The 23606-nt window shown below is 48.3% G+C and overlaps 1 protein-coding gene across 4 annotated transcripts in view; it reads left to right on the plus strand.

Annotated features, from left to right (window-relative positions):
• Nucleotides 1-23606, plus strand: part of LMF1 (lipase maturation factor 1) — a 185447-nt gene that overhangs the window by 41120 nt on the left and 120721 nt on the right. For 3 of the 4 annotated variants that reach the window (XM_062619037.1, XM_062619038.1, XM_062619041.1), the window contains one exon: nucleotides 12100-12248. The exons of the other annotated variant lie outside the window; for it this stretch is intronic. In XM_062619037.1, the coding sequence (XP_062475021.1) occupies nucleotides 12100-12248 (149 nt within the window). The remainder of the gene's footprint in view (nucleotides 1-12099; nucleotides 12249-23606) is intronic. 4 annotated transcript variants of the gene reach the window in all.

The following is a 23606-nucleotide window of genomic DNA, read 5'->3' on the forward strand; positions in this document are numbered from 1 at the left end:
TCCTTCATGGTTCTTTCTGGCCCTATAGAGCATAGAATCATGGAATGGTTTGGGATGGAAGGGATCTTAAAGCCACCCAGTTCCAACAGTTGTCCAGACCCTGCATGTGGAGGGGGTGACAGAAATAATTAGTGTCATTAATTCCTATCAAGGGAAATTGGTTTGATGGATGGGGCAGAAAACAAGAAAGGAAGAGGCCCATGGTTCTAAACCTGCCGGTGCCACCACCGGTTCCTTCCTTCCTGCATCCCTTTGGTGCCTGATGTGGTGGTACCTGAAGTGCAGTGCAAAGCCCAAAGGGCACAGGGGAGTGGGTAAACTGAGGCAATGGCACGGCCTGAAGCAGGCTGTGGAGGACCAGAGACTTCCCACAGAGCATGCAGCACGTGTTTAGTCTTGTGTAGTCATTCCTGCAGGGGGCAATTACGTAGTTCCTTTGCCTTGGGTAAATACAGATTTCAGCGAGCACGAGTTTGAAGTGGATGTTGTAATTTAGGGAACACAGATCTGTATTAATTCCCTTCCCAAGATTCTCTTGATCGCTCCCTTGATACTTCTCCCATCAAATTATTCTCTTGTCAGTTGAACGTGACAGCTCAGGGCTCTTGGGAACGTTTCCTCCTGTCCCAGGTGAATTTGGGCTCGGAATCTGCATCAAAGGGGATAGCTGAGGGCAGGTTGCAGAGCTGCTGTTTCTGTGGCAATGTGTGCAGAGTGCACGTGAAAGGGGAAGAGGAAGCGTTCGCCCAGGACCATTTTAGGCGCTAAACTTGCTCGTTTTAGGTCCTGGATGTGTTGCTGCCCTCCTTGCCATAAGGCACAGCCGTGCATGTTTTATTCCTCCTCTTCCTTCATCCTTGTCCTTTGTGCATCTTTGTGGTGGAGCCCATCCTGCCACACATGATCCCCATCCGTGTGTCCCTTGGGCGGGAGACTCCCATTGCCCTCGCTGGGCTTTTGGCAAGCTTTTCAAGGTGTATCAGGGTATGGTATGACCCGCTTCCAGGCACAGGAAATAAAGGACCTAGAAATTGTAATTTATCCTGCCCTTGCGGCGAATGGGAGTTAAGTAATTGGAATGCATTGATGCTAACCAGGATGTGTTGGTAGGTGCAGTTTCCGCTGCAGGGAAGCGTGTTCCTATTTTCATCTCTGTTTCCCCTCTCCAGGTTTCCTGCAGCCCCTTCAGGCACTGGAGCTGCTCTAAGGTCTCCCCTTCAGGAGCCTTCTCTTCTCCAGGCTGACCCAGCCCAGCTCTCTCAGCCTGGCTCCAGAGCAGAGCTGCTCCAGCCCGTGGAGCATCCTCATGGCCTCCCTTGCGCTCACTCAAGCAGGTCCATGTCTCTCATGTGTATTTCGGAGTTTCCTTTAAACCCATCATAACCAGTTAAAACAACCAAACTGCAGCTGTCAAAATAAATATCCCGGCTTTGTGTCGCTTTAGCTTTCTGTTTTCTTACCACTCTGAAACTTGCTTATTCCTAAAAATGGAATCCACAGTGATTCTTCCAGTGCTGGTTCACATTAATGCGGGTCTCTGTCTCCAGCTCTTGCCAGTGCCTGAGATTTTCAGGTTTAATGGTATCTATACATGTGGTGAGGAAACAGAGTGAATGGCATCTTAATAGGAGCAATACTTAATGAAGGTCGTATGTGGCTGTTTCTCAACATAAACCTGATTTATGTTTACCCTTTTTTATCACCTCAAGTCTAAATTTCTCTTTCAGGTGCATATTATAGTTGGGTATTTACCCCCGGTGTTTTGCAGGTTGTAAGCTTTGACGTGGTGGAAGCTGCTCTAGGGCACGGCTGTGCATCCACATTTCATAAAGGGGGTAAAATGTTAGGACAGGCTGAGAAAAGAGCTTAAAGAAGTGACCTGAGTTCTTAAGACTCTTGTTTCTCCCTCCTCTCGGTGTATCTTGGTCAAGACCAGTGAGCAGTTTGATCACGGTGGGGTATTTCTGTGGTAGCGGGAAGGGAAGAGGCAAAATCAGGGCAATGTTTGAGGCTGGTTTACGGCAAGAAGAAATAGATAAAGCTTTGTGGCTTTGCCGTGCTGTGTAGTAATTGTGGCTGTTTCTGGGGGATGAGGTGAAGAGGTCATCATCTGAAACCTTGACATCAGGCCTGCAGCGTTTTACTTAGCTCTTCTCCGATGAAGATGGAGATGCAGGGTTTGGTTGGAGGTGGCTGAGCGCGGCTCCTGCGCTTGCTGCATCCTCCTTCCCTCCGTGCCTTTGAAACCCATTAACAGATTGGTTTAAAGGTGTCCAAAGGACACTTTGGCTCGTTCTCAAGATGAGTAATGATGGGAAGAACACCAGCTTTGACAGTGGGTGGCTTTGGTAAATTGTGCTTGGTACGTGGCAGCAGATTCGCCGGGGAGGTTTAATGTTTCCTGCAGACTCATCTTAACAGCTGCCCACAGATCCATTTGCTGTAGCTGAAAATAATTATGTTGAAGTAGTTCTGATTTCTGTTACTGTTTACAGTTTTCAGCCCGTTATATGATGGTTTAGTTGCTCAAGCCCTGGGTTAAATGGTTGCTGATCTAGTTCATCTCTTTGTATCAACAGGGAGATGTCAGGACTCGGAAGACTTGGTGCATAGCTCAGGTCTCTGACCATCAGCAGTTCTGCCTGTTTGTGTGTTTGCTCATCTCTTTGTACTGTGCAGGGAGAGAACAACTTCCTAACGCGGTTGACTTCTTGGCATTCATCCTGTAATTGCCAAAAACCTGTTGCTTCCTCCTACGTATCCATCAGATCCTTTAAAAATCAGATGGGTTTTGAAAGCAGCTTTTTGATTTCCTGAGTTCCGCGTTTGGTCTTCTTCCCCCCTGCTCCCTCTTTCTTCCTTTGTTCCGGGAGGTTAAAGCTGTGGGTGTTGAGGTCCCATTAGTCATTTTGGTCACTTCTGAGCTCATCAGGTTGAAAAATGCCTGCATGAAACCATTCCTGAGTTACAGCAGATTTACATCACCAGAGCTTCGTTAGAGTCAGTTTAGTGATGTAGTCCTGTTTAATGCGGCTGGGATGGAGGGGATGTCCTAAAGGACACAGCAATGTCCATTTTCTTATTTAACTGTAATCCCCAGAATCAGCTTTCACTCCAGACAGAGCAAATCCCCTTTTGGAATCAGAAAATTCCTATTATAGGTACTGCAGTGTTTTTTCTCATGCTGTCTTGTGTAAATAGTATCCTGCTTTTTTTGGTTGGTTGGTTGTGGGTTATGTAAAGGTTTTGGGTGTAAAAGATGGTTCAGGAATGTGACTGAAAGCTCCATGTGTGGGTTAAAATAGTTTCTGGTGTTTGCCACTGCTGAAGGAAATGGGCATCTGATGATGGGTGGTGGGACCATGACCATGGCTGATGTCATTGGTAAGAACAGCCCATTGGAAACCAATGTGCAAAGTTGCGCTCTCCTTCTCTAGGATTCCTTTGTAGGACCTGTAGTATTTCCTCTCCTGCACTAGGCTGGCCTTTCACATTCAACCTGGCCATAACCTGCTTGTGGTCTTCTTACATCTTACCTTTGATATTACATTACATGGTTGTTATCGCTCCTGTGATCCTTTGGGGCATTGGATGAGGATGTCTGCCTTGAGGTTAATCAACTCTGCAGCCTTTTTTCCCTGTTCAGTGTAGATACAAACTGTACTTTAAAGGCGCTACGTTCAGGAAAAATTTGGGAAGGCAGAGATTTTACATGGGAGGCCCACTCCCAACTGATGGGGAAGCCTGACGAAGGAGTCATCCCTTGGTGAGCGTTTATCAGCATCTGCAAACGCTGATGCTAAAACGCTTGCATGAGGCTAAAACGTGATCTCCCCAGGGCACTGGGAACCTCACGTGGTACAGCAGGGAGAAACTTCTCTAATATGCTTTTTATTTCAAGGCTTGCTTTCTGTCTGCTGGCAAAAGAGCTTGCCAGGTGCCTTCATGGTATTGGGTTTAATTTGTTCTTGCTTCAAGTGGACGAGTGGGGAAGGAGAGTTTAGAAATGGTGAAGAAAGGGGGCTGGTTGAGCTGTTAGGCTCAACGTTGCCATGCTACCCATGTTAACAGCTGCTGATGGTTTCTTAAGCTGCCAAAGCAGCCTGAAGAGAGATTTAACACCCAACAGACACCTGTTTTTAGCGATTTAGCTCTGCAGGCACATGGCACGGTGCTGCAGGGGTCCTGTCCGTAAAGAGCAGATAAAATGTGTTCAGCAGGTTGCTTGGGAAGGTGGGAATTTGCTGGCTTTCTGCTTCAGTGTAGGGCTTTCTTGGTGGAGGGTAAGGAGGACAAGCACAGGAAGAGGGAATGTAACCTGGAAGGGATGGCACCAAAGGGATTCTTTGGTATTTCAGATTCAGCTCTGTCTTCTAAAGGCCTTGGTGTCTTTCTCTCAGTCAAAGAACCCTTGGTTGCAGCGTGCTCCTGAGGTTCAGAGTGGGAATAAGCTGCTGCTTCTTCCAGATGCTTGGAAGCTCCTGTTCCACCTCTGACAGAGTCCGTGTGCAGCAAAGCCGAGGTGCAGGATGAGATTCCCAGGAGTTTTATCCCCAGAGAGATGTCAGAATCCCCACTGCCCGATCCCAGCACAACCTTGAGTTTCCTGGGTGAACATTTGTGCTTGTTTCCATTGGTTTTCTCCCTGCCTCTTTCTTGGTGCAGTTCATGTCCTGTAGCCACCAAAGCCAAGCAGAGTATCCCTGGAGGAGCTTTATGTGAGGTGAATTTTGGGCTTTTCCAGTCACATAGCAGGAATGTGTATAACAACTACTGACTGCTAACCAGACCCTGACTGTTGTGGTTTGGTAGGTAAGGATCCAGTCTTTGCCTTCGTTTTCCTTTGGGAATGTTCTGCTTTTGCTTGTTTTAAGCCAGACACTCCTTACTCTGTGCACTTGGTTGTGCCATTGTGAATTGTTTTCATCTGAGCAGCGTGGGTTTCCAGAGAGAAAACTCATCAGAAGACTGTAACTGGCTTTAGCTGCATCATGGACTTCAAAGTGGCCGGTACAGAGAGGGTAATTGGAAACAAAATCCCTTCCAGGTTAGAATTCTTTGTCCCAGGAACCCGAGTTCCTCCGTGATGATAACATATTTTCCCTTTTGTTTCCCAAGGCATGAGGAAACCTGGCAGTAGCTGGGCTCTGCTGGTATGTGCAGTGTATACCTGAACCTCGGCACGGGGGAATGGAGGAACCCTGGCACTGGATCCAAACCAGTGATCCATCAAGGCTTGCTTCCAGCAGTACAGAGCCATGAGAACGGAGAGCTCTGCAGCAGGCAGGTGATTGGTTTTGCAGGGAAAGCTTCCCTCTGATGCTCCTGGCAGCCAGGGATCGTTCTCTGCCTTCAGGCTCTCTTGTGTCAAGCCTCTAAAGCTGCTTTCTTCTGCTGAGAGCTGTTTGGGAGCATGCTGCTGTGCCCTGACACAACATGTACCAACAGTACTAAATGGATGTGTCACCTGGTCGTGGTGGTGTCGCTCGTCTTTGACCTCTCCTTTCATTCTGTTCATGTTTCTGTTCCACATCTCATTTCAGTCAGTCCCTTTCATCACTTCCCATTTCGTTTATGAAGTTCTCAGTGTGACCCCTGGTTTGTGGGCTGTTACAGGATGCTCCCCTATCTTTGTGGCCAGCCTAAACCCTGCTGATCTTTATCTGAATTTACTGATGGGCATCATTGCCCTTACTGCTGCTAATCTATTAAAGAGAGATGGAATGAATCCCCCGCTGATGGAGGTGAGTCCAGAGGAACTGCTGAACCTGCTGTTGGGTCGCTTTAGGGCCCCAAGCCACCTCAAAATGTGCTTGCAGGAGGATGGAGGAAGCCCCAGGAAGCCGTCTTTAGGCTGTGACCCACTCCTGATGCTCACCAAGATCTGTGGCACAGGTCTTGAGGCTGTTGGCCATGTGAAGATGTTGAGGGACAACACCAATGAGCAGCCATGCTTGTGTGTTCTTGCCGTGCTGGCCATGCTTGAGACCAGTGCCCATAAGTTCATATGAACACAAGTGGAATTATTTTCCTTACTTTAAACCCGAGTAATTAAATCCAGTATCTCTGGATCCCTCAGAATGACAGCCGCCCACAGAGCTAAAAACAGGAAATCCATTAACTCCAGGAGTTAAAGAAGAAAATAAAACCCCTCCCAATTGATTCCTCTGTCACTTCAAGTTCTGCATGGAAGGAGGGCTAATTTAACGCTGCATTAACTCACTGTTATCACCCTCCTGGTACCTAAGTAGTTTCTAATGACTACCCTGGAGAGCACTTGGAAGCTTTTAAAAGTTTTTATGCTAAATTATTATATTTTTATATTCTGTGTGGTTTATACTTGAAGAACAAAAGTTATCGATAACATTGCTCCAAACCTTCCAACACCACCAAGAGCTCTTCTGTTGGTGCAGAAATGGGAGGTATTAGCAGCCTGTTCTCTCTTTGGTAAAAGAGGAGTTTGAAAGACGTAATATTGGTGGTGTTTGGGGAAAATGGACATGGACATGGCAGAGTTTGACTGTGGGAAGGTAGTTTGGGTCTTGGGATTGTCGGTGCTTGGGGCAGCAGCGTGGCCTGGGGTAGGAGTGGAGGAATGTTCAAAGTTAGATTGGATGGGGCTTGGAGCAAGCTGCTCTAGTGGAAGGTGTCCCTGCCCATGGCAGGGGTTAGAGCTGGATGAGCTTTAAGGTCCCTTCCAACCCAAACCGTTATGTGATGTGATACCATCAGCCCCATGATGCTCTCCCTGCTGGCTGGTGCACCCGCTCCCTGGCTCCTGTCTTCAGCGCAGGGAAAACCCATCACATTTCCACAGGGGATAGCTGAGACGTGTGAAACCTCTGTGTGTAATCCACACCCAGCTGAAACTGGTGATGATTTTGCCATGGGGTTTAGCATGGCCAGTATTTCACACTGGGGATAAAGGTATTTCTGGTTAGCTGGCAGGCACAGTGTTTAACTTGAGGGAGGATGCATTAGCAGGACACCTCAAAACGATGCGGCTCGTTTTGGGATAGTTTGGAGCTTTGCTTTCCTTTGAGGAAGTTGTTACTATGGATGTTGAAAGTTGTAATGATTTAGAGATTAACAAAAAATTAAAATAAGGAAAAAGAAATATTTTTCCATGGATGGTTTTTTTTTCGGGGGAGGGTTTGAGGTTTTTCTTTTAGTGTTGGAGAAGAGGGCTGGGTTTGACCTGACTGCTCTCCTTTAAGGCAGGATGTCCTTATGAAAAGAAGTATTGATCTATCAGCACAGTTCTGAGCAGATCTAATTCAATCTGCATTCATTTCTGCAAGTGGGAGATGAGTGGCAGCGTGAAGGAGGAGACCCCCGTGGGGAAGGAGATGGGGATGAGCAGTGGGTGTGGAAGCAAAGAGCATCCCAGCGCCTGTGGGAATGCACCAGCAGGTCAACACCCACTTACTCAGTGTTTACTCACTGCCGGATATTGGTCCTTTTGCATCGGTTGACCCACACATGGTAGTTGCAAAGAGTATTTGGAGAGTGCAGTCCTTGGGCAGAAAACCCCATAGCCACGAGCGTGACCCTGCTGTTTCCAACAGGTGGTTTAATGCTGGCGCTGGAATGAGCTCATGGCAGATTTCAGGGAGGTAGGGAGGGGAGGAGAGGCTCGGGAGCAGTTAATCTCATCCCAGGGTAGGTCGGTGCGGATTGGATATCTGCCTTGCTCTGGCTGCCGGGGTGTCTGACACCCAATATTCATAGGCAGACAGCTGCAGTGTCCGCTCCCGGCCCCGTGCGCTGCTGCAGCCGGGGCTGTAAAACGCGGGGACGTTGGGGAAACATTTGTCTGGGCCATGCAAACGTGCGCCCTGTAAAGATAACGTGTCGATGGACAGAGAGGCACTGCCGGTTCCCCTTGCCCCTGCTTCAGGAAGGGGGATTAAGACATTATCTGACTGTTTCTGCCAAAGCTGGATTTGGGGTTGGGTTTTCACCACATGATTTTTCTCGGAAAAATAGATAAATTGGAAGTGATGATCTGGAAGGTCTTTTCCAACCTGGCTGGTTCTGAGATTCTATGAAAATAAGAAACTTCAGTATCCATGGAGCTGACTGCTCGGTGTTCGGTTCTGATGGTTTTGAGCACTTCTCTGCCTCATTGCTTTCTTCCTGAGTGTCCCTGTAGACAGAAAATGGGTCTCGGATGCAGGAAGGATGATGGCGCTGGGGCTGGGTGGGAAAGGCTTTCCTCTGGAGCCATGGACAAGCTGTGATAACTCAGCTGGGTTTTCATCAGCTATTTGATTGGTAAATAAGAAAGGTGAAGACTGGAAACCTGAAGGATATTATGGTGTATAATCTCTATTCCATTAGAAATAATACTGTAGGGAGCTGTAATGGGGCTGCTTTGGAGACAGTTCATCCCAAACTCGGGCTTTTTTCCCATAAGCAATATGGGAAAGCTCGTTTTGATTGTGTTTTGCTTCTTCCCCTTCCCTGCCTTTCCTACCCCCCAGCACATCCTCACCACTCTTCTCTTTCCCTGCCCCAGCAGAGACCTCTGGAAAACACCAAACTATGGATTTTACCCCGTGAAGCTCGGCGCACGTAACAGGCGCTGGAAGCGCGCGTGGGGCTCCGTTGGCAGTTGATTTGATTTCAGTTTTCTTCTTTTCTACCCCAAAAGAGGCCGTGGCTCCCCCCGCCTGCGCGGGGATAACAATGGGGCGCTTTGTGCCGCGCTGCAGCTGCTGAAATTTGACTAGATCCAACTGAAGAAAACAGGAGCAGGTGGGTCAACAACGTGACCCTTTCGTTCCCAGCAGTATCAGTGTGCGCCGGGGCCGGAGGGACCGGGCTGGAGGTGAGCCCCGAGGCTCAGCCCGGCCACAGGGATGCGTTGGTTGGGGTTTGGAGGATGGGAATTGCCACCTCGGGTAGCCCCGATGTCTCTGAGTGTCTCTGTCATTGATAAAATGAGGTTTACTCCTAAAGTGTCACTGTATGGATAAACTAGGATTGCTACAGGGAAAAGGCCTTTGCTCCTAAAGCGGCCAGTGCTTGTCACTTGCCTTTCCCCTCTCACATCCCTGAAGTCAGGGATCGTTTGATTCCCTGTCTACATCCCCCCAGGTTATTATTTCCTCCATGTCCATGTTTTTGTTGATATAGAGCTGTCCAGAAAGGTCAAGAATGGGAATTTCTGCAGCTTGAAGGAGGGTTTGTGCGTGGTTTGCTGGAGATGGAGGATGTGGTTGCGTTGGGCTCCTTTGCCTGGCACTGCACATCACCAAATACATCTCATCAGCACTGCCTACTTGATAGCAAGAAGAAGAGGATAAGGATAAGGAGAAAACTACTGTTACAACTTAGCTCCATGGGTCAGCCAAGTACCAGTTCTTCCTAAGGTCTTCCCTCCCAAGGTGTGATGGCTTGGTTGACACCTTGTAGGAGTCACAGTGTGTTTGGGAAGCGACGTTAAAAAGGCTGTGATGCTCAGACTTCAGCAGCGTTCAGCAGATGGGTGGTTATGGCCTCAAACCTGTCTAAGATTGCAAGGGAATTAGTCTGAGGCTTTCAAAGGGTAGACAAGAACAACTGTTGGTAAGTCAGCAGTTCGAAAGGCAAGGTTTGTGTTGATGGATCTCGTAATCTTGCTTTCTAATATCAACTTTCAATGAAGCTAATGTGAGGTGGAGCAGAGCTCCCCCCTTTTGTTATGGATACGCTTGTGGTGTTGAACGTGTTCATGTCCTTGAAAGTCTTCATGATTTAGCTGTAATTTTTAGCTGAAACCATGACACATTTTAGCACCTCAGGTAATCCAACCATCATAAGTGCTTGGGTTGCTTGTGGAGTAGCATTGAGCAGGACTTTGGGCATGATGAAACCTGGAAGTGTCGGGATGCTTCCATGCTGAATGGGAAAGGGAAGAACAATGGCTTGGGCATGAGAGGGGAAGGGTATGGGGCAAGGAGCTGCTTGGGGTGGAAGGAAGATGGATGGAGGCAGGAGAGGAGCTTCCGCTGCCGAGGGCAGGGTGTGTGACTGGGTGATGCATGCTAGTATGGAAAGCTGATCTGCATGACCACGTTACCAGCTGTGCAGGCTCAGTCCGTCAGGAAGAGGGTTGTTAATAAATCAGAGCCTCTCCCTGCAGATCTGTACTTCAAGCTTGGTTTTTAGCAGGAACTTGCTGTGATCTATGAAGGTCGGTAACAAAGCAAGGTCCAGCACCGCGCTTTGTGCTAGCGAATTTGCCCATTGCTGCGCAGAGCAGCTGGAGCTGGGCAGGATTTAACCACAAGCCAAGGAGGTTCAGCCAGAGACCTCTGAATGGGTGCTGTGACCGTCGTTTGTCCTTGACTGCACTTGCAGTTAAACCCTGTTTGGTGCCATTGTCGGCAGCAGGGAATTGCAGAGGTTATTCCCAGCAGCTGGCAGCACTGTTTGCTCCGCTCCTGCCTCCCGCTGCGGCGCTGAGCTGTCCCCTTGCTGGCGCGGTCCATGCCATTGGAACCACAGCCGGGTGCTGTGGCGGTGCCAGGATTCAGGCTTGTCCATCGGAGCAAGCAGCGCAGGTGCAGCTCAACTCGTGATCCCAGGAGGCCAGCGCATACCGGGAAGGCTTCGACTTCCCTCCGGACACACGTGTGCTTGCACACGCGTCCCTGTGGGCTGATGCACGCGCGTATAACCCACTTAATGCATGAGAAATGTGTCACTCAGGATCACAGCTTCCTTCCATGCCCTTTCCCTCCACACATGCAAACACCTCCTGAGGAGTTGGATTTAATATCGGGGTTAAAAAGTGGTGCCACTGGGTCCTTGTTGGTGAAAGGGGATGCTGTTCCCAAAGGGAAATGTGTGTATATAGGGAACAGCATAGCATAAATAGAACAGAATAGGGTGGGATTGCATAAAATAGAATAGCACAGATTAGAATAGCATAGAATGGAATGGGTTGGGTTGGAAGGGACCCTAAAGCTCATCCGGCTCCAACCCCTGCCACGGGCAGGGACACCTTCCACCAGAGCAGCTTGCTCCAAGCCCCTATGTCCAACCTGGCCTTGAGCACTGCAAGGGATGGGGCAGCCACAGCTCCTCTGGGCACCCTGTGCCAGCGCCTCAGCACCCTCACAGGGAATGACTTTTTTCCTAGAGGCTTGTGCCTTCCCGCTCAGCCACACGCATCCTATATGTCTGCAGGGAACACAGTGATTTACATATGAAAACGCTGATAACAGTGGGATTCTTGTGTGGGCAGAAATGAAGGAGATATACTACCAGTTTGGTGCCAGTTAGACCCCTAACTGCTGTGTGTAGCTGGGTTTAGTAACAATTAACCTTTCACATTTTGTATTAGCCATTGCTTTCCTGGTGCAGCTGGTTTTATTACAATATACTTCACTTGTCTCAGAAGCCCTGGTTTTGGCAGTTGGGGTGTCTGTTCCAGAAAGCACAGGATGTATAGGGGGAAGAATGGGGATTTTTTTAATAGCTAATGTATGATTTTTTTTTTTTAAGAAAAACCATTTCATTTTGATTTAAGGGACCTTATGTGTATCAAAGTAAAAAAAAAAAAGGGAGGTTGCATGAGGGGAGACTGAGATGAGCTCTTAGGCAGAAGCTCTTCCCTGTGAGGGTGCTGAGGCGCTGGCACAGGGTGCCCAGAGAAGCTGTGGCTGCCCCATCCCTGGCAGTGTTCAAGGCCAGGTTGGACACAGGGGCTTGGAGCAAGCTGCTCCGGTGGAAGGGGTCCCTGCCCATGGCAGGGGTTGGAGCTGGACAAGCATTGAGGTCCCTTCCAACCCAAACCACTCTATGATTTGTGCTGCATCAAGTAACCATGTAAAGATCAAAGTGCTGCTGCGTGTGCTTGGAGAAGACCTACACAAGCCAACAAGCCAAACATAGGCACACACTGTAGCTTAAAGCGTCAATCCCCAGAGTGTTGTGTGTCTGTTAGGGCAGAGTTGGTACCTGCATTCCTCCAAGTGGAACTGAAAAAGCATCAGTTACAGTGTGGCTGGGTTTTTCTGTGTGGATGTTCACAGGTTGTGAAAGGATAACTCACAGGACTCAACAATAACCATTTTCTTTTTCATTTCTCCCATGTTGGCACCACAGGATGGGAATCGCAGCTCCTGGAAACAGGTTTCCTGGGGATATTCCTCTGCCCGCTCTGGACCCTCTCCCGCCTGCCCCAGCACACTCCTCCTTCCAGCATCGTCATCTGGGGCTTTCGGTGGCTGATCTTCAGGATCATGCTTGGAGCAGTAAGTGGGACTTCCCGTGATCTGCATTTTTGAAGTGACAGCAAAAGAGCTGTCTCATCCCAGCAGCAAACCTGGTCCAACACAACAGAGTCCTCTGGTTTAGGGATTTTTCTGGTTACAAGGAAGAAGAGTGTAGCAGGAAGCGCTTCATGCTCTGGTTCACCCCGTCTTACAGCTTACTATTAGTGTTTAGTTTAGGGTGGACAAACATAGGAGTAAGAATATCAGTGTTGATATGTTGGTGCTGCTCTTGTCATTGGCTCCTGATAAGATGCTTGGGAATCCAGTGGGTAATTCCAGGAACAAGGAGCTTTACCCTGAGTTATTTTTGCTCTGTGTGTGCTTTACTGCGTTGTCATTCTGTGCTCTGTGTTTTCAAAGAGAACAATTGCTGCATTACTGTCCTGGTGCCGGTGGAAATTCCCAAGCAGCCTGTAAAAGAATCCATAAGGAACTGACACATCTTTGTTAAAATAAAGGTGTGACAGGGGTGTTACCCTCTCATCTCGATCCACATTTAGGCCATTTCAGAATATCCCACAACTTTAAGGTAAGGATTATGACTATAGAAAGAGATTGATAATCCATGACACCCAGTGCTGGGAAACACAAGTTACGTGGTCACCAAGTTTGCATCCTGTTTTCCTTTTAAAAGAGGAGTCTGAGTGAGCTTTGCTTTGCTCCTGCTCATTTGTAATATAGATTTTGAATTATGGGGCATGTTGGATATGAAGGAAAACCGTGCTCACCAAATGTCTTTGTTACTGTTATCTGTGCTGCTGCTTGGTTTATCTGGAGAGCAATAACTCTCCGTTGTCTCAGGGAGAGCCTCTGCAGAAGAGCTGCCACCCCACATCCCTTGTCTGTTCAGGTCACTGATATATAAGTAACAGGCATGGGAGAGGCAAACATGGAAAGGTCATTAAGAGGGGATCTATACAAGCAAGGGGAAATCAGTGATTGATGGTATCTTTAATGTTTTGGGGCCCAAACACATGCATGTTTCCTTCTCAGCCGGGCTAATGATGCCTGCAGGCACCGGGAATCGAGTTTAATGTGTGGAACTGAAGTATCCTCCTCGAGCAGAGGTTCACCTGCTCCCAGGCCATCTTTGAGCTCTTCCCTCATGGGGGCAGGAGCTGCAGCATGTGCACAAATGTGTTTGTGAGGCTGTTTTTCCCAAGGATGGGATTGACTGTGAATTTATCTTCTGTAGAAAGAAAGTGAAGGAGCACTGGAGCACTGATACGTCTTTGGACTTTCTACCACATAAACCACAGAAGTCCATAGAGCTGGTGGAAGATGCCTTGAGCAGCACATGAAGCTCAGGGATGCGCTGTGCCTGCTCCCCTGCTTTGCTGCCTTTTCTTTTGTGTCTCCCTGTTAATCTCTCTCCTGTTAGGAGGTGACTGTTGCTCCTGACGATGCACAGCATCCGCAGCATGGTCCTGCTTCCTTCTGCTTCTGTCTTAGTCTTAACCATGTTTGTTGCCAAAGCATCTGAGCTCCATCAGTCCTGGGGTGAAAGTTGGACTTGAGCTCCCTTGGAGCTGGCGGGGCTGGCCTAGGGGAGGCCATGCAGTGTATGAGAAGTAAAAGAACCCCATCTGTGCTCTTGCAGGAGGCGAGGAGCAGGTTCTGCTTCTGGGGTTTGATTGGCAGCAAGTGCTGGGCTGATCTCAAATATTGCTACCTTTTTAAAAGGCATAATTACATGATTCAATCTATATGTTTGATGTGCCTAATAACCCATTAGTGCGGGATGTAAAGACGAATGCTTCTTGGGAACATACAGAGGCAACAGAATAGCGGTCCCTTTGTGTGAGGAGCAGCTTGTTAGGAAATAAGTGATGCAAACAGACATTCACGGGGCGGATTTGCCTCAAAAGTCCTTGATGTCTTTGTCATATTCCTTGTGACTCTTTGTCACTCTGATTTCTCGAAGCTTGGAAGATGCAAAGTGTTGGTTTGCGTTTCCACAAGCGGGTAAGTAGAGGTTCTTGGTTGCCAGGCATTAACCAAGGGCGTTAAACTTGCCAAGAGGAGCAGCTCACGCTGTCAGTGAGGTGCTTTGCTTGGCATCACTGCCTGGTGGTGTTTTGGGTTATTAGGATGGATTATTAGGTGTTTTGTCATCTGCGGCTGCCTGGGGAGACATCGAAGGCACAATGGGGCACTCTCAAAGCCTCAGCCCTCTCTCAAATAGATATGTATATATATCTGTATATAGTTTTCAGCAGACAGAGTTTGCTTCCCAACCGTTCCATTCCCCGTAGAGCTGTCGTGGGACTGTGTGCATTTGATGGGGTTGAGCTGATGAATTGTTAACACCGTGTTGCTGAAACTTCATAGTAGCTCTTTGGATCCTGAAAGTCATTAGTGTTTGCACACGTGAACCATAAATACAGCTTCTGTTCCTTCATTAGCTCAGTGTCTAAGAGACATTGCATGTGTAGTTGCTCAGAAACGTGAGAATTTGATTTTCATCAACACCTGTGGGTGTAACTATAGTAACTCTGATAAAACTTAGTAACTGAAAAAGCACGTGTAAAGGGATGGGAGTGGGGGAATGTGATTTAACTGGATTTTGGGAGAGCCCTAGGCAGGGTTTATCCCTGAGCCCCCTCCAGCCAGCCTCATGGGTAAGGGGTTGCAGTGCTGGGTGCTGGGGTGTCTCCTGATTTCTCTATCCTGTGGTTTTCTTGCCTTGCAGGAGCTCCAGCAGCCCCATCCCACTTGCTGCGGAGGAGCTTGGGTTGCATCTTGGTGTGCATCAAGCTGAATCTTGACTTGCAAAGGGGGTGCTTTTGACTATAGATATTTATGATTCCCCCATCAGTTATTCCCAAGGGTTGCCTTTGCTTGTTGCTCACAGCTCCTCCAGCCTCACACCAGAGGGGATTTTTGACAAGAGGCAGTTAAATGTGGGGCTGTTCCCTCCTATCAGCGCATCTTGCCATCAGTAAAGCAGATATAAACAGGGTGTGTAATGAGTTCAGGTCTAACTCTTGACATAGGATTGCCTCTTCCTCCTGGAGCTGGTGAAGTACAGTGGTAGTGATGGGACAGGGCAAGGACTTACCAGAGAGCAGAGCAAGCAGCGAGTCCCCTGTAAGAACTACCCAAGTGTTTGGGACAGAAAATATGACTTGGGGTCTGGGATGGGGAAACAGGTCCCAAACTGAGCCAGGGTGAAACTAGGATGAGCCCAGGCAGAGCAGGAGTGAGGATGTGGGAGCTCTGTCCAGCAGAGGATGCTGTAACCAGCAAGGTGCTGGGACCCCTTCCTGCTTGGGCAGATGTGTAGAGCCTGGTGCTGCCAAAATCCTGTTCGGTCCCATGCCAGAATGTGTCCTTGGGTCATTACATCTTTGGCTTAACTGGGGAAGGCATTAAATTGTGGTCAGCTTTGAGTGGAGGAGACAGGAGGGGCTTTTATGGGGGTGTGTGATGGCATTTGGACATGGGCTGTCTCCTGCTCCATGTTATTTCAGGTTTGGAGATACTTGAGGTATTCCTGAAGATTTTAATGAGTGTGTATGAGCTGTGCACAGCCTGGATTGCTGCCACACATGAAGTTAGTGGGGAAAGTCATGCAAGAGAATCCTGCCTGGAAGCATGAGCTGCTGCTGGTTTACTGCAGCGCTGCGTGGCCACAACTGCAGCTGGCACTTGGAGGGCTGGTGCTAAAGGCAGCATGGAAATGTCATTATCTGGTTACAGCTGGTGTTCCTCCTGTAAAACATGAGGCACATGAAATGCCTTTAGGTCAGGTTGGATTTGAGGCCAACGAGAAGCAAGAGCTGAGGCTGAGGTTTCTTGCACCAGAACAGATGCAAGTGTTTACTGCTTGTAGCTGGCACACAGACAGGATGGTATCAGTGTTAGCATTCCTTCTGGAAGTGCCCGGCAGTGATGGTGTCCTTTAATCAATGTGGCTTTTCATCATCTCCATTTAAAGCCTTCTCCCGTCCCTCTTCCTTCACCACCTTTCTCTTTGTGAGACAAACATGGAGTCTGGCAGTTCTCTGTATTGCAGCTGAGGGCTGGTGGTTGCTGTGCTGATAAAGCAGATCTGAGCCCAATACAGGCTTTGAGTAAGGGAGATGTCAATGGGAATATCGGTCATCAAGAGGGTTAAACGCCTCAAGATTTCCACTCTCTTGGTCTCACAGGCCTGCTGCATCCCTGTTTCATGGAGGTAGAACTATGGTCCAGGAGCAGCCATCCCTGGCCAGCACAGCTGCTAACCAGTATGGAACAGTAGAGGGTTGCTGCTTGGATGTGTCTGCTTTGGTCCAGGTCTCTTGGATGATGTCTCTCAGGGAATGGAGCTGGTGTCACTGCAGCAAGGGTTTTTCAAACCTGTCCAACAAGGGAGGAAAGATGTCTTTAGCGTGTCCTGAAGGAAACTGAGAACTGACAGGCACTTTCCTGTTGTTCCCTATGCTTTGGGTGCTGGATCCCCTGTGATGGACAGGACCCATCAGTGCCCCTCTGCTGCAAGTACTGTGCACCTTAGAAATCACCTGCAGAGCTTCTCTGTGCCAACCCCTCCTGCACCTCGTTACCCTAGGTCCTTTTCCCATTGCCATAACCAGGTGGAGATACTGGTGCTGTGCAAGCAGTGATGCTTTATAGACACGTACGTACGGGTGAGCCCATATGTGTGCAACGTGGCTTGCTTGGACTCCTCGTGGAGAGGTGGCTGTTTCTCAAGGGTTTCCAACAAGCATTTTGCATTGCAGCAGGAGGGGTTTGCAATGTCCTGTTAGCAGCAGCACTGCTGAGATGTGTACAGGAGTCAAAGGACCAGGTTGGTGATGTTTGTGGGAGTGATGATGTGATGTTCTGTACAAATAATTATCACTAGTAAAGGTACAATGAGGAGTTGGGGGGGGGGGGGGATTCAAGCTCTGGGGGTGTTGGGAAGCATGTTGGGAAACTGGAAGTAAATAGGGAATTAAGGTGGAGCTGTGTCTTGCAAAGGATCACAGACATATGGAATAAGTTACGAGGGAAGGTGGCTGAGGCAGAGTATAAGTGAGTCTGAGACATCTTGATTAGTTTCTGGAGGAAAGGATTGAAGAGTGTAGTGAAAAAACAGGGAAACAGGATTTAAAGCACATTACCACTTTAATTTAAAAGTGCCCAAAGCAAGGAAATTCAGATTTAAAGCTGCCAATCTATCACTGGCTGCTGCAGGTGTTGGAGCCAGGAGGACTCTGCGGGGTCTCTGTGCAGATGGGTCCGTGCCCTCCAGGCTCTGCTCCCTGGCTGGGGAGCTTAAGCCCAAGCCTCAATTTGCCCCAAGAATTAGGTCCTTTAATATGTGTGTTATGTTATGGTGTAATAATAATATTTATAATATATATATGGTTTATATAAGAATATTATAACAGTCTGCTCTGTGCAGTGTCCTGGTGCGATGCCCTTAAGACTGTTGTGAGGCTGCTCCCTCCTCCCCAGGCTGGTGGCAGGGCATGGAACAGGGATGGGGCCACTCAGGGAAGGGTTTTTCTTCTCCCACCTTACCTCCATGTACTGGGGAGCCTTTCCCAGGATTCTGGCCCTATGCCCCTCCTTATGCAGGGTACATCGTGCAGAGGGTCCTGAGGTGCACCAGGAGAATTTGGGGAAGCCCAAGTGCATCTGTGCACGCTGTGTGCCTTGGCTGTCTGTTGCCTGGGGTTACTTCCTGTAAACAAGATCGCTCTTTATTTGTGTTTTCCCACTTTCTGGGTTTCCCTTTCTAAACATAACTCCCTCTGAACCCCGCAAGTCCAAGCTCTGCCTCACTGAGCTCTCCTGGTGCATCCTTGGAAGAAGCTGCTGTGGAACAGAAAAGTCCCAGAGCACTTTTGGCAGGCAGAGACTTAGAAAATAATTTAGATCCTCTGGCATTTTAACACAAAAGATGTTTCCCCTTTTACAGGAGGAAAAAAAGCTCCTTTAAAGAGGCAGTCTTGGGAAGGAAATAGTGCAGAAAGATTTATAATAATTAGCAATAAATGCTTCCACTGACTTCTCATCATTGTTTCTTAGTAAACGTTGTCCATTTTTCACAGTGTTTTCACAGAGAAAGATCAGTTCTTTCCAGATTATTTGTATCTCATTAGATGTTTAAGCTCTTTAAATCATTCATTCGCTTTCCTATTAGAAAAAAAAAAGCTTCTTTTAAGCAACTGCAACGAATCACTTTAGAATTTCATGTTCAACTCTGTGTCTCTAAGTTTTGTTTTTGCTTGGATTCTGTTAAAAAGTGTCAGAACGTGGGTGGCATTTGAAAGGTTACTGGAAAGGGTGGGGATGTGATTAGCTAATAAGGGAGATGAACTTGCTGGCAAAAACCAGGAAGACTTTGAAGCAAACAGAATCTGGATGCCTGTAGTAAAATCGCATTAAATGTAATGAAATCAAAGCTGGAACTGAGGCGATCTCTGTAAATATCAAGGAGGAGAATCAAACGGATGTAGTTGTCATTTCGGTGACAAGCGTGCCCTCATCCTGGGCATTACGGCTCTGAAATGGAGAATAATTATTCTAATTTGTTTTATTACATTAGCGTGGGTAGGAGGGAAGAAAAGGAGCTTTCTTTTATGGCTTTCTCATTATTCATAGGCGAGCGCGGCGGGGCCAGGCTCCCGGCTCCCGCGCCGGGGCTTCATGGGAATTTTTGGAAAATGATGTCTGCAATGTTCTGACCTTTGCCGTCCCAGCTGCAGCCCTCCTCCTCTCTGCAGGGATCCCACACTTGACTCCTTAGCAACCTCCTTTGTGCCTCTGATCTCTCTCCATTTGTCTAGTAATAGCCCTTGGCAGGAAGACTTGTTGTTCCTTCGGTGGCTGTAAAAGGCCGGGAGCCCCTAATGCCAAGTACTTTTGATAAATCCCTTTCACCCACTCCTTGCAGCGCTGTCTTCAAAGTCAGTCAGATGTTGGTGCAGTCCTGGTGGCTTCTCAAAGGGGCTTTCTGGTGGCTGAGGGGGAAAACCAGTGACAGAGACAACAAAAATCAACACCAGTGACTTCTCTTTCAGGAAAGTGTTTTCCAGTCCCTGAGTTATTTGGCAGTTGGGTTTTGTGCTGATGCTGGTTTGGCTTCTGAGCTGGACCAGCCTGTGTCCCTTGTAGCAGAATTCAGATGTTCATCTCCTCCATGAGTGAGACGTGTCCTGGGAGCTCAGGGGCCTGGAGGCATCCTCGGAGCATCAGGCAGGTAGGGTTTGTTCACCTGGTGATGGGTTCTTCCAGAGGATCTGGAGCCTGGTCCTATAATCTGCCAATCTCAGACCAGAAATCATGTTCTCCATGTGATACGGAAGCACCATCATTGGACCTTGAACACTGCCAGGGATGGAGCAGCCACAGCTTCTCTGGGCACCCTGTGCCAGCGCCTCAGCACCCTCACAGGGAAGAGCTTCTTCCCGATCCAGATCATGCTTCCTGCACTGCAGAGCTCAAACCAGGTGGCAGAGCCTGCAGGTGGGATTTGTGGAGGGTTGGACAGGTCTGGACCAAATCCAGCCTCTCCCACGACTGTGGTTCATAGCAAGCCCTGCACCAGGGTGCTGTGCAGGTGAAAATTTGGGCTTTAAATTAGGCAAGTATTTTAAAGTATGAAACCAATTTTGACAGCCATAATGTGAACATTGAGGTATGGAAGGGCCTTAGAAACTGTATGGCTTTGAAAAAGCTGGAGCCTTTGCTGGGCTGGGCAGTGAAATATTGTGACTGTTCTGAGGTATATAAGGAAAAAGAAGTCATAAACCAACCTCATGGTGTTCAGAGGCAGTTTTACACATCCAGCAGCAGGATGGTGCCACTGCTGTGTGTCACAGCTCTAATGTCATACCCATCAACTCTGGTGAATACAACATTTGGGGATGGCATTTATTAGTGAGGCTGAAATAAAATCCAGAAAATATTCAAGATTTATCCTTTCAAATGCAGAAGAAAGCTGGAGCAGTGTTTAGTATTAGGAATTCATTAGTGTGGTCTAAAGGCATCATGTTGGGTCCCTTGGATCCAAGTGCTTTGGGTGCCAGGTCTCGCACAGCCTTGGTTCAGCTCAGCCGGCTGTCCCCGTCCTATAATCCTTATATGATTGAAATTTTAACTTCGTAAAGCTCTTTTGTCTTCCATGAACTTGGGGTGTAAATTACAGCTGTTTTGTCTTCAGAATACATCGGTGTAGGTTTGGCTTTCAAAGGATGCTGAAACCACGTTTTCTGCAGGTGGTTGTAGGCAAGGCACCAGTTGGGATCTTCTCTGGGAGTGTTTCATATTTATATAATGAAAAACATTAAATCTAGAATTTAGGGTTGCCCTTCATTGAGATTTTTGCTCTTTTTCACCCATCTTTTGTAGCATGAAGACACAGGAATGTCTTTAAAGTGACTATATCTATCAGGCTGGTGCCCCATTCCCCACCCTTCTCTCCAGAGCGGGTATCAAAAGGGGTTTGCAGACATAGCTTGAGTCACCAGCCTTTTTCCCAGCTTCCCGTGCTATTGGCCTGTCTGTACCACTGTTCCCCCCCCCTCCATCAGCATTAATTTTGGGCTGAAAAAGTCTCAAAGAGAGCTTTGTTCCTCCTTGACGCTCACTCCAGGGAAAAAAGGAAGGGAAAAAAAAAAAGGAAAAAAGGAAAAAAACCCGTGGAAAATCTGACATCTGCATTGTAGAGAAAAATCAATAGATAGGGAGGAATATAATTATCCCCCACTCCTGAAGGAATTTTGAAGATATTTTTTGTAACAGTGACTCATATCGGCTTCGAGCTTGAATGACATTTTAATTATTTAGGCTTTTTTTTTCCCCCTTTCACTTTGAATCACCAAAGTACAGCAGCCTGGAAGAGGTACAGTTGGGCAGAGCAATCTGCTTGGGATGAAAAGGGAAGGATTTGGGAGTTCAGCCGCTTTCCCTCCCTCGGAGCTGCGTGGCTCAGGGGGTGCGGAGCGAGATGCAGCACCGCGGTGGGTGATGGATCACCCCGGGTGAATCATGTTTGCTGGCATCAAGTACGTAAGGAAACAGTTCGGAGATGTTTTGCTCCTTATGGGAAGTGTTAAAATCCTTATGGGGTTGTGTGATGGTGCATCTTGAACTAAGAGTTGAGCCTGGGTGTGTTCTGTTGGGGAAGGGGGTCAGGGATGAAAGAGGGGCTGGTGGATGGGGGAGAGGGAGCAAAGGCAGTGCTGTGGATCCTGTTTGGGTGTAGGCAGATTTAATCAGCTAATTAGAAAGGCAATTGGAAGGAGAGTGAAGACAGGAAGGAGGGAGAGGGAGGTCTGAAGTAAAGCTGGAGAGCAGAGACTGTGACCAGGCAGAGATGAGGTGAGATCTTAGTGGGAGGTCTGGGGGAGCTGGAGGTTGGACCTGTGTGGACCTTCCCTGGAAGATTCTCCCCCTTGTCTCCATTGAGGTGGCTGAGCTGCATCCAGGTGGGATGACAGCCTTGGGACATGCAGTGGACACTTAGAGGGGGACATTGGAGATGGGTTTGTGTGGTTCTCATTGTCCACGGCAGCTGTGATGTGGACATGGTGGAAGGGCTTCTGCCCACCTCTCCTGGGATGGACCCACATGGTTCCCATGCTCTGAGCCTTCTGCTGGTCCTGGGGCAGAAGGTCTGGGGCAGGTCCTGGAGGCCCTGGGGGGTTCCTCTTTATGGAGCTTCCAGTAGTGGTAGCAGGGATCTTCACACCTCAGTGTTTAGCTTAATCCTAATGGCAGGGGTTAGGAATGATGTGATAAGGAGCAGTGCCCAGAAGCGCTCCTCTCACTGAAACAGTGCAGTAGAAAAGTAAGGACCCCTTCTCTTCACATGCGCATCCTCTCTGTGATTTAAGAAGATGATCCCCACAATGTAAATTCAGCTTTCAGTGTCCTAAAACCAAACAGAGAGGTGTCTTTGGAGGACACAGACACCAGTTGCATGGCTTACATCCCTCTCTGGTTCTGCCTTCCAGTCCTGTGTTACCTTCCCTGTGCCACCATGCGCCATGGAGGTTTGGGATTTGTGCCACGATTCAATCAAATTCATGAATTGTAGAACACAAAAGCTGTTCGTAAACTTGCTCTCTATGACTTAGTTTTCCCTGAAATCCCTTTTGTTGGATACTCTTTCAATGATGGGGAAAGAGAGGGTGCATGTGAGGTTACTCAGTCAAGCAAGACTGGATTCAGTGGGAGTGAAGGGGTGATTTTGATTTCCACTCCCAAAGTCCCCTGGCCGCCAGTTGGCAAACCTTGCAAATGTATTCAACAATCTACTGCATTTGAAAGAGAATTAATTACTCATAAATAGCTATTTTTCAGCAGGATTACTGAGTTTTACAAACCAGACTTGTTTGGTGCCTTGCTGGCTGGGTCATCCTGCAGCAGGCAGGAGGAAGATGTTTTGCAGTGTGGGTTCTGCTAAGAATTTGCTGGGAAATATGATGTTATTTCTCTGGTTGCTTGTGGATCTGCTCAGGTGACTGTGTGGTCATCTTTGCTTTACCACTGTAGTAAGTTATCAGTGCTAGTGATGATGCTGGAGGCAAAATAGGGTCTTGGTCAAGTACATGTGATCATAGAATGGTTTGGGTTGAAAGGGACCTTAAACCTCATCCAGTTCCAACCCCTGACACAGACAGGGACACCTTCCACTGGAGCAGCTTGCTCCAAGCCCTTGTGTCCAGTCTGCCCTTGAGCACTGCCAGGGATGGGGCAGCCACAGCTTCTCTGGGCACCCTGTGCCAGCACCTCAGCACCCTCACAGGGAAGAGCTTCTGCCTAAGAGCTCATCTCAGTCTCCCTTCTGTCAGTTTAAAGCCATTCCCCATGGCCTGTCCCTACAGGCCCTTCTCCCAAGCCCCTCTCCAGGTTTCCTGCAGCCCCTTCAGGCACTGGAGCTGCTCTCAGGTCTCCCCTTCAGGAGCCTTCTCTTCTCCAGGCTGACCCAGCCCAGCTCTCTCAGCCTGGCTCCAGAGCAGAGCTGCTCCAGCCCTCTTTTACCTATAGCAGGCCAAGAAAATGTAAGTACAGTGACAGAAGTCACCCACCACACCTGCAGTGCATCCAGGGCTGGGTGTGGGAGATGCTGTTCATACATGCCCAGGAGCACATGGATGGAGCAGGGCTGGTGGATGGAGCGCACATGGAGGCTGAGCAAGGACGTTGCAGTGGCTCTGGTGATTAAAACCAGGCATTTTACTGAACACCGTTCAGATTAATAAATAAAAAGCCCTCAATGTGATTTTCCTTCCTCTATGAGAAACGCTGCTGAATTTAATGCTCCTTCATTGCGAGCCTGGGAGCACCGGAGGTTGGTGATTTCGAAGCACAAGCAGGTGCAGCATCTCCATC

The sequence above is a fragment of the Pezoporus occidentalis genome, unplaced genomic scaffold, assembly GCF_034315485.1.
Source record: "Pezoporus occidentalis ecotype Australia unplaced genomic scaffold, CSIRO_AGI_Poc_V1 ctg208, whole genome shotgun sequence".
Taxonomy (NCBI): Eukaryota; Metazoa; Chordata; class Aves; order Psittaciformes; family Psittacidae; genus Pezoporus; species Pezoporus occidentalis.